At 47.6% G+C, this 17,888-nt stretch overlaps 1 protein-coding gene across 1 annotated transcript in view; it reads left to right on the top strand.

Annotated features, from left to right (window-relative positions):
• The window catches only part of Dupd1 (dual specificity phosphatase and pro isomerase domain containing 1), a 38,346-nt gene that overhangs the window by 14,049 nt on the left and 6,409 nt on the right, over window positions 1-17,888 (top strand). Inside the window, exon 3 of the mRNA XM_021202963.1 lies at window positions 13,934-14,154. Coding sequence (XP_021058622.1) covers window positions 13,934-14,154 — 221 coding nt within the window. The remainder of the gene's footprint in view (window positions 1-13,933; window positions 14,155-17,888) is intronic.

Below are 17,888 nucleotides of genomic sequence, written 5' to 3'. Positions count from 1 at the left end.
TCAATGGGACCCTGGGAACATGGGTGGTGTGGAAAGCACACCTTCAGAAGGTCTGGGATTAATCCAAATTCTATCACTGTGCAGTCAGCTTAGACTTAGTGAAACAGGCCACTCCCGCATCTCAGCTGCCTTCAACACAGCAGCGTATTTCTCAGTGTTACAGTCCATGGTGGGCCTACCTCGGACTCTGTGTTTCATGTTCCGTGGTCACTGTGGTACTGCTGGGATATTTTTCTCCTGCAGCAGAAAGAAAAGAAAGGAATGGTGAAACCATGACCTGTCCCGGACGTGGTGCGTGCCACGTTTTGTTTCATTTTTGTTTACAAGAGAGGCTCAGTCTGGCTTCCCAATTCCTAATCTTCCTGACTCTCCACCCCAAGTGCTGAGGTCCAGGCATGTGCCCCCAGTTCCCAGCTGACACGTGACATTTTTATCCATATTTCATTGGGCCAAGTAAACCTACATCAAAACATCCTGTCCCAGTTAGATGCCTCAGTGGGTGAAAGTGCTTGTCTTATAAACCTGATGGCCTGAGTTTGATCCCCGGAACACACAGGAAGGAGAGAACTAATTTTTAGCTGAGTAGTGGTGGCGCACACCTTTAATCCCAGCACTTAGGAGGCAGAGGCAGGCAGATTTCTGAGTTCAAGGCCAGCTTGGGATACAGAGTGAGTTCCAGGACAGCCAGGGCTACACAGAGAAACCCTGTCTCAAAAAAACAAAAACAAAAACCCCATCCTGTTGACAGGGTCAGGAAGACAGAAGGGGAAGGAGGACAACATTCTAAAAAAAAAATAGCACAACCTAACGCTGCCCCCTGGAATGATGTGCTGGCTTTGGGACGGGGTCTTTTGCCTTTCTGGACTTACATCCTCACTTCTAAAACGGTTGCTGAAAAGCTTCAAAGCTTAGAAGAAAGCATTTTAGGCATAATAAATTGACAGACAGACTCAAACATCATTGTTACTGCTGTTAGTGAAACATCCAAAAATGTAGGTGGAGGAGGCCAGCCTGGAGGAGGCTGACTGCCAGGGAAGGAAGGGTTGCTTTCAGGGAACCACGGGGAGGGACTGAGAAGAGACACATCCTGCTGTGCTCTTTCAACCAAGACAGTGCCACCACCCTTTCAATACAATCCAGCTATGTTTAATCAAGCCCCAACACACACAAACACATACATGTACACATACACATACATACACATGTACACATACACACGTGTACACGCATACACACATATACACACATGCACACACTCACACACATATACACACATGTGCACACATACACACACTCACACAGACATATATACACACATGCACAAACATATACACACACACGCACTATATATAGTCACTCACTGACCAGGCAGCTCCAAGTCAGTTGTATGTGATCTGACCACAGCAAAGAACAGAAGTCAGCTCAGCCTCATGCTTGACCCTGATCCTGGACTTGGTATGATACCTACTTGTCACAGACTCCAAAGGGTTATGGGTTTCATGGCCAAGCAACCAGGTGAGGTTCTAACTGCAGTTGCAGGATGCCAGGAAAGCCTGAGTTTCTTGGTCTCCCTGGAGGTATTGTCCAAAGCCCGAAGCTGGCTCCACGGGCATAACGCCTCAGTTTCATTTAACATGAGTCCCTGAGCACCCATAAAGCACCTGAGATTTTGAAAGCCAGGTACCAGACTCTGGAGGACAGTGTGGACAGCAATCTAGACTCAGGAGTAAGAATAGACAGGTATTCGTGGACACCAAAGGCATCCACTGTCTATCGCTGGAGCCTAGGACAGAGACTCCTGGGCCAGGTTATTCCCAAGAAGATGGTCATTCTTTCTCCCCAGGCCCCCTTTATGGAGACCTGTGGACGGCTGAGCTCTCTTGTCAGATCTCTGTAGGGCTTTGGCCTGGCCATCGAGCTCTCTGAGCTTCCGTTTCCTCATCTATTAGATTAGGATATAAGACGTTAAGACATACCAGAACTTATTGCAATGCCTAGCGCACTCAAGTAGGAAGCATTACCAACAAGATGAGGTCAGAAATAACAGAATGTGAAGAAAGTACAGGTTAAGCACGAGATTTTGTTGCCAGGGGAGAGTCCTCCTAGCCCGAGGACAGCCTGGAGAGAGAAGTCAACTCATAACCAACCACCTCCCAGGACATCCTCCGTGAGCCCAGCAGGATGTAGGAAGAAGGCCCCATCAGCACCACCGGACACTCTCCCAGTTTCCCAGCCTAAGGCTTGCCTTCCGAGGAATGCCTACGAACCTGTGGGTTTCAGGATCTCAGTATCAGGTTGTCTTAAGGGCTTCAGCCCCATTGGGATGCCTAAAACCCTCAAATCCCCATGACACACCAGCCCCACAGAAGGTCTGCTGGTTCTGTAGAGGACTGGAGCATGGGCCAGCAAGCCACCTTGCAGATGTCCCCATGCAGAACTCACCCTCACTCACCACCCACTTCCCATAACTTGGTGGGGGACTGAGTCTGTCCCGTGGGAAGCACAGGCTCCCAGAGAGTGGAGAAAAGCCCCCCTTTCCATACGCAGGGTACAGAGTTCAAGTTCCCATTGTGTGTGGTCACTGTCTGGCCTTTGGCAAAACATTTTATTGTTCTAGGACTCGGTTTCTTAATTATTAAATAAAGGATGATTTCAAAAGTCCCTGTCTGGCTGTAATATACAGTTCTTTTAAAATCGTCCTATTTAATAAATTAGGCTTTATTAGGTTCAAGCACATACTTGTGTTATTACTCTTAAGTCATTTAAATTAGATTCAAATTAGGTTAACCAAGTGTTGCCCTCCAGAGAGCCGGGGACTAGGAGATAAGAATAATTCATAGCCTCTTATCAATCAGCAGCCCCTAAATGGGTGCTTCAAGAACAGCTTGAGCATGCTTGAAAAGCACTGCACTTCTGTAATTTAAATATCCTCGCTTTAATCTCCTTCACATCTTTCATTTGCTTAGCAAAACCTTTCTTTCTTTCTTCCTTTCCTTTTTCTCTCCACATAGTCAGCAAGAAGGGCAGTGTCTTACCACCGTGAAGGAGCCGCACAAATCCTGGGCAGGGCAGCAGCTGATATTAATGAGTTGACGTGGACTATTTGAGAAATTTCTTTCCTCACAGTGGTGTCCCTTTGCTCTTAAACTATGCTGCCCATAGGACTGCTGGGACCCAAGACAACTCCACCAAAGTCTCGTTTCAGGGGACCATCAACAACCCAAAACCCTTCTCTAAGAGCCAGGTCCCTCACAGGCAAATGCCTGGCCCAGCTGATTCCTTTGTTCCCTGACAGCTAGTAATCTCAAAAGCCAGAGGCATCTATCTGGAACAAAAGAACCAGAAAACCTGGACTTAGAACCTTCCAACTATTGCAAGTGGATACTAGTCACAGATAGCCTGAGAAAGAGGCCTGAAGCTTGGTCAGGGCTTCTCAAGCTAGATTAAGCTTTCTCTGGCAAGGTTTGAACAATGTGAAAGACTTTCATTGTATGGTGAGGCAATGGCCTACTTTAATTACCAATACATTAAGTTTCAAACATGGGCTTCCAGCATTCACTCTTGTTCCTTTCTTGGACTTCCTCTTGGGGAACAAATTGTGGGGAGTGAAGTAGCTTGGGAAAAGGTTTCAAGTTTTTTTGTTTGGTTCGTTTTTTTTTTGTTTTTTTTTTTTGAGACAGGGTTTCTCTGTGTAGCCCTGCCTGTACTGGAACTCACTCTGTAGACCAGGCTGGCCTTGAATTTCTGTTTTCTAACAAACGGTATTGTTGTGTAACCTTTCCTCCTGCCTCAGTATCCCCAGGGGTAGGGAATGACAGGCCAGCCTCACCACGGCCAGCAGGAAGGGATTTCTAGCAAGAATTAAATAAAAATCCAAAGGAATTAAAAATCTACCCCACAACTCTGTAATAGCTTGTCTCTCAAGAGTAGTAAGGAAATAATATCAATAAAATCATAGTACACAATTACATAGTAAATGAATGTAGGGTGCTCATTACTGAATTAAAAAAAATAGACTAAAAGAAAAAAAAATCAGAGTTCTCTATAATCCCATTCAACAGAGATAAACATTCTGATGTAAAAATTCCCATTTCTCCCCCACGGAATTTCTTTAATCTGGCAAAGAAGTTTGAGCCCTGTAAAGAAAGCACGACCTGTGTAATTGCAAAGAAACCGGAGGCCACAGAGGCTTGGTTTAGAGGTTTTAGTTCACGCAGCAGTTTAAGCTGTTGCCCTGAATGGCCTCAGTGTGTCCAAGAGCAGCAGGCCAGTGAGCCGGTGACTTAATGACATCAGAAGCTAGGAGTACCTACTGCTCCAAAATCCATCTGGGAAGAATGCACTCAGCCCAGACTCCATGGGAGGACAATGACACCAAGGCCACACCCAGGAAACGACACACAATCACTATGGTGTTACAGACAGTAAGGATGCATGACATAGACCAGAAGCAAACGTGCACTTGAGACCAGATGCCCAGACCAGACACAGGCTGAGCTCTGCTGACACCAGAGTGGAAGTAGCCTTGGCCAAGGGGATTGTTCTCACAGCCCAGTACAGAATCCAGCAACACGGGAGTGGCTCATTTTTTTTCAGCTGAAAGAAGGTGCCAGACGCTCTACATGGATTGATGTATTCAGGCCGCCACATATGCCTCTTTCCTTGACTCTGCACATAGGGAAATGGTCTTGACTGTAGAGGCTGAGGGAATTGGGCTGGGATCAGGACAATAAAGGTCTCAGTGTGTGGCCCAAGGGGATGTTCTAGTTTCCTCTCTCTCTCTCTCTCTCTTCATTATTTCTGTTCTTGCTTTGTTTTGCTTTGTTAGCAAGATCTCTCTCTATTTTTGTAGCTCTGGCGGTCTTGGAACTACCTATGTATACTAGCCTGGCCTAGAATTCACAGAGAGCCACCTGCCGATACCTCTTGAGTGCTGGTATTAAAGGTGTACACCACAACATCCAGCTTACTATGTTTTCTGTTGCTGTGAATAAACAATATGACCCAAAGCAGTTTGAAGAGAGAAGGGTTAGCCTGGGTGTATAGGGTTACAGTCCATCATCAGAGGAATCCAAAGCAGGAACTCAGGGAAGGACCAAGGGAAGTAAAGCAGAGACCATGGAGGAACACTACTTACTGGCTCGCTCAATTACTTTTCTTCTACAGCCCACACCCACCAGATTAGGGATAGCACTGCCCAGAATGGACCAGGCCCTCCTACCTCAGCTTAGAAAATGTCTCACAGATGGGACCAGAGGCCAATCTAATCTGGGCAGTTCTTCATTTGAAGTTCCCTTTTCCCAGGTGATGCTAGGTTTGTGTCAAGTGGACCACTGAAGCTAACGATGACCTATGGTGTTTGAAGCAAGCTTTCAGGGGGCGACTCTAGAGGAACTGGCAGGACGTTGGGACAAGGATGAGAAGGAGGAAAGGAAGGAAGGTCTCTGACTGACTGAGGAAACCAGACCACGTGAGATGGATTTTTGCTGCAGTTAGAACCCAGATTTTGGCCAGGGGTTTGCAGGGAGGGAACGAAGAAGACTTTAGTCAAACAAGGGATCCACGATGTTCTCAGAATAAACTGCACAGGCCAGGGACAGTGGCACTTGCCAGGGAGCCCAGCACTTGGAAGACTAAGGCAGGAAGAACACAGGTCCAAGCTTAAATTGAGCTACGTACAGAGGCCCAGCCAATAACAACCAAATAGAGCAAACCACAGGAACCTACCAGGCTCATGTGCAAAAGAATGTCCCACCTCGTTCCTAAGGCAAATTAATGAAAACGAGACACCCTTTCTTTGCCTATGAGATTCACAAATAATAAAAATTGGAGGAGGCTAGAAATATTGCTCAGTGGTTAAGGGCACTGACTGCTCTTCTAGAGGACCTGGCTTCAAATCCCAGCAACCACATGGCAGCTCACAACTGTCTGTAACTCCAAGATCCGACACCTTCCCGCAGACATGCATGCAGGCAAAACACCAATGCACATAAAATGGAAATAAATTATTAAAAAAAATAAATAAACATTGTATTGTAGGGGATAGACGAGGTGGCTCAGTGGTTCAGAGCACTTGTTGCTCTTACAGAGGACCCGGGTTTGAGTTTCAGCTCCCACCCACCCAGCATCTCACAACTGTCCTTAACTCCATTTATTTGGGACACTGACATACACACATGCAAAACACCCATACACGACACACAGAAAGTTTAAAACACTTTCCTCTTAATCAGAATGTAAATTTGAGCCAACTTTTCTTAAGGGCCGCTTCCCACTTAAGAATGAATATCAGATATAGCTTACCTAATTATGATTCATGTGTATGCTGTGTGTGTGTGTGTGTGTGTGTGTGTGTGTGTGTGTGTGTGTGTGTGGCATGCAGTACATGTACAGCCCAACGTACAGAGAGCAACTCTGTAGACTCAGCTCTCCCCTTCTACTTCTATGTGGGTCCCAGAGATCTGCAACAGCCCGCCAAGTCTACGCAGCACGTGCCTTTACCCACTGAGCCATCTCACCAACTCTCAGGTAGATTTCAAATTGCCCATCCCCCTGGACCCGATCATTCTGCTTTAAAAGGCTCTTGTGCCAAGCAGTGGTGGCACATGCCTTTGATGCCAGCACTTGGGAGGCAAAGGCAAGTGGATCTCTGAGGTCTTTGGCCAGCCTGGTCTACTGAGAGAGTTCCAGGTCATCTGAGGCTACAGGGAGAAACCTTGTCTCAAAACAAAACAAAATAAAACAAAAACAAAACAAATAAACTGAAGTCTCTCATAGTGATAGAACCAGGTGTGCCCATAAGTCCAGGCTGAGGTGGCCTTGGCAATATGTGGCTGCTGAAGGCCATGAGGTAACATCAGCTGCTCACAGTACACCGCCATGAGGTGACTTCATCTGATGGCCACAGCACTCTGCCATGTCAAGGTGTTTGAACGGTGTGTACAGATGTCCTTTGGAAACACCTCTAGCTCCAACTACCACAATAAATATCAATATAAAGCAATTTATTTGAATTCTTTGGTCTCTAACACATCTATTTACACTCTGCCATATCTGGTGGGCTCAGTATCCACCCCCCCCTTTGAGAATATTTCAATTTTATTTTTATTTATTGTGTATGGTGCTCTGCCTGCATGCATATGTGTGTGCTACATGTGTGTAGTGCCCTCACAGACCAGAAGAGGGAGCCAGATCCTCTGGAACTGAAGTTACAGACAGGTGTGAGCTGCCGTATGGGTGCTGGGAACCAAACCCAGGTCCTCTAGAGGAGCTAATGCTCTTAACCACTGAGCCATCCCATCAGCCCTACTGTTCAGCCTTTGACACTCAACAATGTCATCTTGAGAACTGTGCAATCAAGTTATAATCAAACAAACGCATGTTTTAAATAAATCTATAGTTTTGTGTTGGATATTCATGGTTGTCCCTGGTGATACACAGCCATAGGTCAGGCACACCCGTTAGTCTAGTAACCATTAGCATTATATAGGACAATGTATATCTTTCAGTTCATTTTTGCTTAAAAAATGCTACCTGCCATCTGAGCTGTTGGGAAAATGATGGTGATGGATTTAGCTTACTGTGTGGTTGCCAGGTGCCTCAAACTCTAAAATAAAATAAAATAAAATAAAATAATAAAAAAATGTAGCATCAGAGAATAGCTCAGTGGTAGATAGGACATATGCTTGACTTCTTGCTGGGGGCCTTGGGTTCAATACACACACACACATGCACACATATACAAGCACACATGTATAAGCACACACATACATGCATAAACATGCACACAAGTATACATTCATACACACAGGCACATGCACACATACATGCATACATACATACACACATGCACACATACATACATATGCAATGGCTCACACACATATACATAGATATATGCGTGCACACAAACAGGTACACACATATATAATCTTTGAAGGACAATAAGACAGGCACAATAAAACAAAGTATAGATAAGGCCTGAATGGTTCAGGTCTGTAAACCCAGGTCCTCAAGAAGCTGAGGCAGGAGGATCACAAGTTCAAGAACTTCCTGGGCTACAGCGTTTGTAAGACCCTGTCTCAAAATAAAAACTAAAAAGAGGGTCAAGGAGATTCCTTAGCGACTGAGCACACATGTAGCATGAATGAGACCTTAGGTTTCATCTCTAATATTGAAAATACAAATAAAAAGTATGCCTGTATGGTATTATGTCAAAAATATGCCTCTATAAAAAACATCCCTATGTATAGAAAAACAGCTGGAAGATCCTACATTAAAAGACTAATCATATAATCCTTATCTTCAGTCGGGTAAAAAGACTGGTGGATTTTTGTGTGGGTTTTATTTTCCACATCCTTGCTGAGCATGCTATTTCTGGAAACAGATGACATGTGACTTAAAACACACACACACACACACACACACACACACACACTGCTTAGAACTAGGATTTTTCGGAAAATACCCAGACAATAAGGCTGCTTTATCACCTAAATTATTTTGTGTGTGAACATGTTCATGCCTGTGCACCTGTAATACGTGTGTGTGCACATGTGGGAGGGTGAAAGTAATACTCTTGTGCGCACGTGTGGAGGCCACACAGATAGCACGTGTCCTGCTCTATCTCGTCCACTTTGGTCTTGAGCCTGGGTCTCTCCCTGACCCTGGAGCTCACCTGCACTAGCTGGTCAGCAGGACGCAGCGGCCCTCCTCCTGATTTACCTTCTCAGTGTTGGTCTGCACACCACTGAGCTGAACGTTCACGGGGGCGCTGACGCGGTCCTCATGTGTCCCGAGCAAGCACTTTACTGACCGAGCCCCTCCTCGTCCAGCCTCTAGACGTAAATTCCTGAATCTGTTTGTTGTTGGTTCCCTGAGGTCTTTCCCCATGATCAGAGGAAGCCCAAAGGAGAGACACTCGGTCTTTCCTCTGTTCCCATCACTTCAAAACATCCCTGGGTTTCTCCTTTCCTTTCCCATATAACTTATCTGAGCCGATTATTTATCTGGCCCTCAAATTTAAGACAACAACAAAACACAATACCAAACATAACCTTCCACCCACACTCCAGTTTCAGTAACTACTGAGCTGGGCATCCAACCCAACTGGGGCCTGGACACAGGGTGTCTAAGGTCTAGAAAGCACTAGTTTTTATCTGTAAATCTCCCGTTCTGCTGTAGGTGCTCTTTCACAGTCTCAACCTGACTCCCAGCTGAGGGAACTTCCCCCAATCGTGTTCTACGAGGACACCGCGCTCAAACACCCCCCACCCCACCCCATTCCATCCCCCACACAGCTCGAGGGGCATAGAGCCCTGAGAACTAATGGATCTTAGATACACTATCAGCTCTAAAGCTCCACTGGGCCCTTTCTTCCTAGACACAAAGGCAGTTGGGCCGGATGAGTAGAGTGGTGTCATATGCTAGTGTGTTACCTACCCTTGATCCTTGATCCCCCAAACATCAAAGTGCAAACCCCAATTCATTCAGACCGCCATGGAATTCTGTGGAGACTGTTGGCGACCACAGAAGGAGCAGTGTTTCTGGTGGGTTAGAGCCTCCTGTCAAGGACAGTTAATTTTAATTCTTCCACCGAGCTCGACCTCAAAGTGAAGCTGATTGCCACTTGGCAAGACAGGCCAAGTTATTGGAGGCTTTAATTGACTGCAGATCTGTGTCCCCAAAGTGTAACCTTTGTTGTATATATATTTGGGGACAAGAAGAAAGATGGAAAAAAAAACCAAAAAACCCCAGGCCTTTCAAAGGAAAATGATGGAAGTTGAATGTGCTCTATAACCAGGATGCCAGCACCAAGGGTCATCTTGGGGAGGGGGATTATGGGATCTCAACTCCCCATGCGGCCTTCTGTTTTTGCGGACAGGACCCCACTATGCAGCCCTAGCTGATCTGGAACTCACTGTTTTAGACCAGGCTAGCTGATTTCCAAATCACGAAGATCCACCCACCTCTGCCTCCTAAACACTGGCATTAAAGATGTGCACCACCAAACTGCCCCCCCCCTTTTTTTGGTTTGTTTCAGACAGAGCCTCGCTCTGGTCCAGGCTGGCCTGGAACTTGTAACAGTCCCCCATCTCAGTCTCCCAAGAGCTGGGATTAAAGGCATGAGCTACCACCTCTGGTTGTACACACAGACAGCTCCTATAGGCTCTGAAAAATCTTTCTACCGGTCCAGTGCCTGTGCTTAACTCTTATCAAGCTCTAGGCCCCATTGCTGCCCCTCTCTAGGGAATAAGGACACTAAGGAGGGATGGAGGCTTGTTGGCAGAGGACTTGGTGTGTGTTGCTGATGTGAGGCTCCTCCTGGCCCAGGGAGCTGGTCCTTACTCCTGTCCAATATGGTTACATCTGTCCAAATCATTTTACCAGTGGCCTTATTATGTGTCATGGCTAATCTTGGTTGTGAACTTGACACACAGGCAAAAGAACTCTCAAATTGAGGCCTCACCTCCATTAGCCTGGCCTGTGGGAATGTCTGTGGTAGCATTTTCCTGATGGCTAACTGATGGGGGTGGGAAGACCACTGTGGGTGGTGCCAACCCTAGGCTGAAACAAGAAAGGCATCCCAGACTTGTGAGCCTGGGATTCCGCCATGGTCTCTGCTTTAGTTTCTGCCTCGGATTCCTGTTTTAAGATCTTTCTCTGGCTTCCCTTGATGACAGATTCTAACCTGTAAACTCAATTCAACCCTTTCCTCACCAAGTTGCTTTTGGTAATTGTACTTATCACAACCATGGATCAACGTAGAACAGCGTGGATCTTCACAGGGAGCACCCTGCTCTTTAGGCGTGCTAGTGTTAAGACCTGACACCTTGTTACCCTTCCGTGAGCAGTCGCCTGGTCTTGTCTTGTCTTGTCTTGTCTTGTCTTGTCTTGTCTTGTCTTGTCTTTTCTTTTCTTTTCTTTTCTTTTCTTTTCTTTTCTTTTCTTTTCTTTCCTTTCCTTTCCTTTTCTTTTCTTTTCTTAAAGATTTATTTATTTTATTTATATGAGTACACAGTAGCTGTCAGACACACCAGAAGAGGGCATGAGATCCCATCACAGATGGTTGTGAGCCACCATGTGGTTGCTGGGAATTAAATTCAGGATCAATGGAAGAGCAGTCAGTGCTCTTAACCACTAAGCCATCCATCCCTTCAGCCCAAACACGGCTTCTTCAAGCCAAATTCTACACACTCATAAAACACTGACTATAGTTCTCTTTGACCCCCCCCCAAAGACTGATCCTGACATCCAAGTTCTTCTAAGACCAAAAATTATATTCGCTTCAAATCTCCCTCACCTTTCCTCCTCTCTCCTCCCCATCACACAGGCCGTCCCCTCCTCCTCTCCCCATTCCCAGGCATTATCCCAGGCCATGCTTCCCTCTCTTACTTATAAAGAACAGCCACAAACAGACTCTTCTTGCTTCTGCTTCTCATCCTCCATCCATCTCCACATCCATCCATCTCCACATCCATCCATCTCCACATCCATCCATCTCCATATCCATCCATCTCCACATCCATCCATCTCCACAGGTCAACCAGACTGATCTCTCTCTCCCCCTTTTTATTGGATATTTTCTTTATTTACATTTCAAATGTTATCCCCTTTCCAGGTCTCCCCTCTGGAAACCTCCTATCCCACCCCACCCCACCCCCCGCTTCTATGAGGGACCTTTCCTACCCACCATACACTCTTGTCTTCCTGCATTGGCATTCCCCTACACTGGGGCATTGAACCCCCACAGGACTAAGGTCCACTCCTCTCACTGATGTCCAACAAAGCCATCCTCTGCCATAGGTCCCTCCATGTGTACTCTTTGGTTGGTGGTCCAGTCCCTGGGAGCCCCAGGGGGTCTGGCCAGTTGATACTGTTGCTCCCCACACAGGGCTGCAAACCCCCTCAGTTCCTCCAGTCCCTTCTCCAAATCCTCTATCTGGGACCCTGCGCTCAGTACAATGGTTCTCTGCAAGCATCTGCCTCTGTATTTGTCAGGCTCTGTCAGAACCTCTCAGGGGACAGCCATATCAGGCTCCTGTCAGCAAGCACTTCCTGGCATCCTCAATACCGTCCAGGTTTGATGACTGTATATGGGATGGATCTCATGGTGGGGCAGTCTCTGCATGGCCTTTCCTTCAGTCTCTGCTTCACACTTTTGTCTCCATATTTCCTCCTCTGAGTATTTTGTTCCCCCCCCCCCCCGCTTCTAAGAAACAGTGAAGCATCCACACTTTGGTCTTCCTTCTTCTTGAGTTTCATATGGTCTGTATCTTGGGTGTTCTGAGCTTTTTGCTAATATCCACTTATCAGTGAATGCATTCCATGTGTGTTCTTTTATGGCTGGGTTACCTCACTCAGGATGATATTTTCAAGTTTCATCCATTTGCCTGCGACAGACTGATCAAATGAAATGCTCACCCCTTTCTTAGACTATCTCTGGCCTTCAGGACCCCACCCTGCCCCTCATCCCTTCAGCTGCACTGGTGGCCTACCCATTCTTTTGTTTGTTTGTTTTATTTTTATTTTTCAAGACAGGGTTTCTCTGTGTAGCCTTGGCTGTCCTGGAACTCACTCTGTAGACCAGGCTGGCCTCAAACTCAGAAATCCTCCTGCCTCTGCCTCCGAAGAGCTGGGATTAAAGGTGTGCACCACCACGCCCAGCTCTAGCCTACCCATTCTTACTACGTGCTGTTCCTTCAGCCTGGATGAAACGTTCTTGCCCCAGTTTGCTTCTTTCCTAACTCCAATGCCGCCTCCTCAGAGAGCCCTCTGCTACACATCCTTCCAAACTGTCTGTCCCCACGGCTTTGCTGTGTCGTGCCCACAGTGTGGCCTTAGTTTCTTCACAGCTCCCATTTGTTCATTTGTTATTTCTAGGCCTATTAGAATTGAAATCCACCCCCCCACACACACACACAAACACCTTGGCTTGATCAACATGTTCCCTTCTGTTACCATCAGAACATCATAGAATCTATACCATTATGGGGATAAATGATCGGCTACAGACGAAGATGTTTCCTCCATCACCTCACACCTTCGTTTGTGGTATTTCCTTGACACGGCCTGCCTCACCCGCCATCCTCTCATTATATGTTGACCCTTGTAGTGAACAAATGCGCACCCTTGTAGCAGGGCAGATTTAAAGGTGTCTTTCCACCAGGAACCCCCAACACTCCCTCCAGGAATAACTGCTCTGTCTGATGCTCTAGCCAATGGCCTCTTACCATGTGGTCGCTGGGAACTGAACTCAGGACCTCCGGGAAGAGCAGTCAGCGCTCTTAGACTCTGAGCCATCTCTCCATCCCCAGCAACCTTATTTTTGTTCCTAGAAATCCTGCTGAAAACTAAGACTCTCACCTGGGTTAGAACTAGCTCCTTAGAACAACGAAAGCCCAGCTTAGGCACAGGGTTCAACAGAACAATCAGACCCCATTCATAGTGTGTCCTCCAATCCTGTCAGCATCAATTCAAGGATTCTATCCAATCTCAACGAAATCCTCCGAACCACCGGTTTGAAGCCTTTTTTCCCAGTTATGACCTCCAAACCCACTAATGTTTGGAAGCTTCAGAACAGGGGCTTCTTTTAAAGGTTCTCCCAGGGGCTCTGTGAAGCAGGCTCAGAGGAACAGATTGTTTCATTTGTTTCTGGGGAGATCTGACAGGTCCACCTCCTGGACCTGCAGCGTTAGGTGAATGATCCAAAGGGAAAGGGCAACTGCCCAAGCTGTGCCTACCCGGGCGGGCGGAGAGTAGCGTTCTCATAGTCAGAAAACCAAACGGTGCCCAGTGGTCTGGGGCTCGGGAAGAGCGCTGCTTTGGGTCTTTGCCTATAATCGTCCTGCGATTACTGGGTCCAGCGTAGAAAGCTGTTCACCACCCAAAGAGTGGCGTCCACCAACCGACCGACCCTTCTCCCTGCGCCCAGGGCCACGGCGCTGGACCGCTATGGGCTGCAGAAGGCAGGTTTCACGCACGTGCTGAACGCAGCGCACGGCCGCTGGAATGTGGACACCGGGTCGGACTACTACCGAGACATGGCCATCGAGTACCACGGCGTCGAGGCCGATGACGTGCCCACCTTCGACCTCAGCATCTTTTTCTACTCGGCTGCGGCCTTCATCGACTCCGCGCTCCGAGACGACCACTGTAAGTGACCCTCTCCAACCCTGCCCTGCCAAGGCCAAGCCCCCCAGGCTGAAACCCCACCCACCAGGTCCCGCCCCTAGACATAAAGCATGCCCCCCCAAACCGAGGCACCACCCCTTCCACCCAAGGTCTGCCTTCCCCCTGCCAGATCATGCCCCAAGGCATGCTATCTTCTCCCTTATGGGAGGAGGTCCTGCCCTCATAACCCCTCCCCAGAATCTGCCAACCCGGCCCTGCCCCAGTGGATCAGAAGCAGGATCTACAAGAAAGTGATTCTCAAACTTGGTGTACTGGGGCTGAGGATTGTCGGCAGGGATTGGCTGAGCTAACTGCCTGGCCATATATGTTGCTGGTGGGGTTCGGACTTGATATCCAGTGTTGGGATAGGAAAGGGGGAGGCTTAGAGGTCAGGGCTTGTGGCTGAGTCTCTATGTCCTGAGAAACAAGCACCCTTAAAAAGACCAGGGTGAGCCGGGGTGGAGCATGGGGAAGCCCTCAAAACTGAACTGTAGCCAAAACGCTAATGGCACTTGGACCCAAACTTGATAGAGACAAAGGCTTCAGTGCTGGAAAGTGTTTAAGGAACCGGCTGTGTGAGAATCCATGTACAGACTTAAAATACTTCTGCTAACTAAACACACCCACAGACTATGCTCTAAGATACCCACCTTGTAAAAGTCAAGGGCCCAATATAAACTTTACTAGAGAGTGTGGGCTTTGCACCCACAGAGTCCCAGCATCCCCATGCCACTGATCCATCTGTTAAGTCAAGGTCCTCATCTTGCCCAATAAATGCAGTTTTGACTGCTCTCATGCCGAGATAGCTACAAGGCTATTTTGGAGAGAAGGGCACAGCTTTGGCATACACCATGGGTAAGACTAAGACACTGCTGTTTGCTGGGTCTACTTCAGCACATTCCACGGAGGCCAAAGGGACATCGCCTCCCCAGTCTGTGCTCTGACCTCAGCCTCTTGTCGTGCCCCTTTCTGAATCACCACTTCACTCAGGGGATCCAGTTACCAGAGGCCTTTCTTGCCACAAGCGGTTGGGATTGCAAGGCTCACTGACCGACTGACCTGCTTCAGGGACTTGAAACCTAGAGCTAGGCCTACGCCAAGTCAGCCAGACATAGACCTTGATGGCTGTGGTGGCTCTTGACTCCTTGACCAGACGTAGCCACCCACAAACTTTGTCATCATTCTGGTTCAGAGGACATAGGCCAATGGAAGCCACCCATAGAGCTGACATGCTTATATAGAGGATGTATCGTTTTTGACCTGTCCTTTAATGATTCTATTGATGGACCGTCTTTTGTATTCTATACATTCTGAGTTTCCATATAGGATCAAAAGAAAAAAAAAAAAAAGGCAACCAGACTCTGATTCATCTCCAAGAGGTAAAATTCACCTCATTGTATTTGAAGTTAACTGAAAACATATTGTGTGTGTGTGTGTGTGTGTGTGTGTGTTGGGGGGGTGACGTTGTGCAGCAGTACAGTCCTTCAGTATCCATTTCATGTGCTTGGTTGCCATTTTTATGTCTTAGAACTCCCTCATAATGGAAGGGGCCTGGCAGGCCTTGAGGAAGACAAGGCCGGGTTTAGCTTCTTATCACAAAACTCAGTAATGATGTGATTCCTCCAGTGATGAAAATATTTACCTTGAGAAGCTGTAATGAGGATCAACAGCGGAATACACAAAGCACTTGGCATGGGACCTGCAGTGCAGGAGGCCCACGGATGCACGTGACAAAGAGGCTGCGCACTGCAGAGAGCGTGTAACTATGCCAGCATGTGCACCTCATCATCGTAAAGTTTCCGATCCTAAAAGAAAAAAGAGAGGGAGGAGAAAAAAAAAAAAAAGACATTCCAACTTTGAACTTGTACGATATACTCACATGAAAGCTTGTCTTGGGGCCCTGGCCAAGTCAGCAAAGATTCGGGCTCCGGAGTCGGGTGTTCAAGGCCTGCTGGGTGGGATCACAACATCAGCAAGAAGGTATCAGGCTGGTGTGTGACCGGGTGCGAGAAAGCTTGAGGAAAAGGATGGGCCAAAAGGGAAGAGCACAGACTGAAGTCAGTGAGTGCACGGGAAACAGAACAGATGGGTCAAGTGTGCCGATAAAACAAGCCGGCTGGGATTAGGAAACTGACAACCACACTGGCTGATGGGGTCGGGGAGGAGGGATTGGGTTCCATTCTCAGTGACCTTTGAATTTGGCACGTCTAAAGGCTTCCCCAAGCCAGAGCCTTCAGAACCCAGCATCCTATGAATGAATGGCACCGGCTGCTTGTGAAGCAGTGGGATTCGGGTTTGGGGCGAAGACAGCCCCGTATCTCCTTTGGGGGCAGCCACTGCTTGATCATTCCCGCCAGCGTTTCTGGTGAGAATCGATGCCAGTGTGGCAGAATGTCTGACTTTTCAGGGAAAACCTCCAATCTGGATGGTACTGTGAGACTGCTCATGTTTTTAGTGCTGTCTGAGGGCAAACAAGAGTGGCAGGGTCACCTGCTTGTCATCAGTGCCCTGAGTGGGCAGAGGAACAAAAGAGAACGCTGCTTAGCTCAGCTCCAGCATTGCCACGGACTCCAGGAGAAGTAGGTGACAGGTGTTTGGCCTGCCGGCCACATGCAGGGGATGGCCTGATACTTGTCTAGTCATGCCCTGGGGAACCAAGGGACACTGCTGTGGAATTTCTGAGCCAGACATGGTCGCATGTTTCCTATTATACTCATGACATAAGAGGTGTTGATAGACAGTCTGGCCCAAAGGCGGGCCTTTCTTTCTGCCCTCTTGCCTTCTTTCTTGCCCTTTGTTGGCAAGTCCTAACCTAAAATAACCACCTATTCCCTGTCCCTCACTGCCGGCTCGTTTTGAATTTAATTTTTATTTTATTTTTTATCTTTGGTAACACTGGGAATTGAACTCAGAAATACATCTCCTGTGTGGTTTTCTTTTTTCTTTTTTTTTTCTTTCTTTTTCGTTTGTTATTTTGTTTGTTTGACACAGGGTCTCATTAAGTAGCCCCCGCTATTCTAGAGTTCAGGGTCCTGCCGCCTCTGCCCGGGTGCTGGGATTACAGCTTTATACCACTACACTCAGTTTCTTGTTGGAAAATCACCTGCTGTAGTGCTGTGGAGTTAAACTCGCAGCCTGTCATGGGCCTCTGGGATCCACTCCTACCCCGACTCTGCCAATTTGACCTTTCCAAAGAACTAGGAAACCTCCATCATGATGGAGAGATTGGGTCCGTAACTCAGCCTGTTAACCCTGCCTGGTAGCTGAGAAAACAGGCTGTGCAAAGCCAGGTGGTGTGCCCAGGGTCACAGAACTAACCAGGGGCAATGCTCACAAGCCCCGCCCTCCCCCTGGCCTCACAGGAGTGTCTTCTGTCCTTAATGTGAGTGTCTCTTTGGTGACTGTGCTATTTAAGAGGTCCCCGAAAATCATGGAAGGGGAGACAAAGCCAGCTGGCTATAGGATCTGACACAGTGAACTCTTTCTTCACTGGGGAAAGAACTGACAGAATGCTGTCCCAGAGGGAGCACGGATGCTCACAGGAGCTTGGGAACAGCTAGTTTAATGAAATCTCCTAGGAAACAGGGGACACCAGGGGCTTGGAAGATCAGGCTTCAGTATCACAGCCTGCCTGTCAGTCACTCTTTGTCCTCTTTTTTCCTCTCTCTCTCTCTCTCTCTCTCTCTCTCTCTCTCTCTCTCTCTCTCTCTCTCTCT

Source organism: Mus pahari, chromosome 8 (genome assembly GCF_900095145.1).
Source record: "Mus pahari chromosome 8, PAHARI_EIJ_v1.1, whole genome shotgun sequence".
NCBI classification, from domain to species: Eukaryota; Metazoa; Chordata; class Mammalia; order Rodentia; family Muridae; genus Mus; species Mus pahari.
This window is presented reverse-complemented; position numbering and strand designations above follow the sequence as displayed.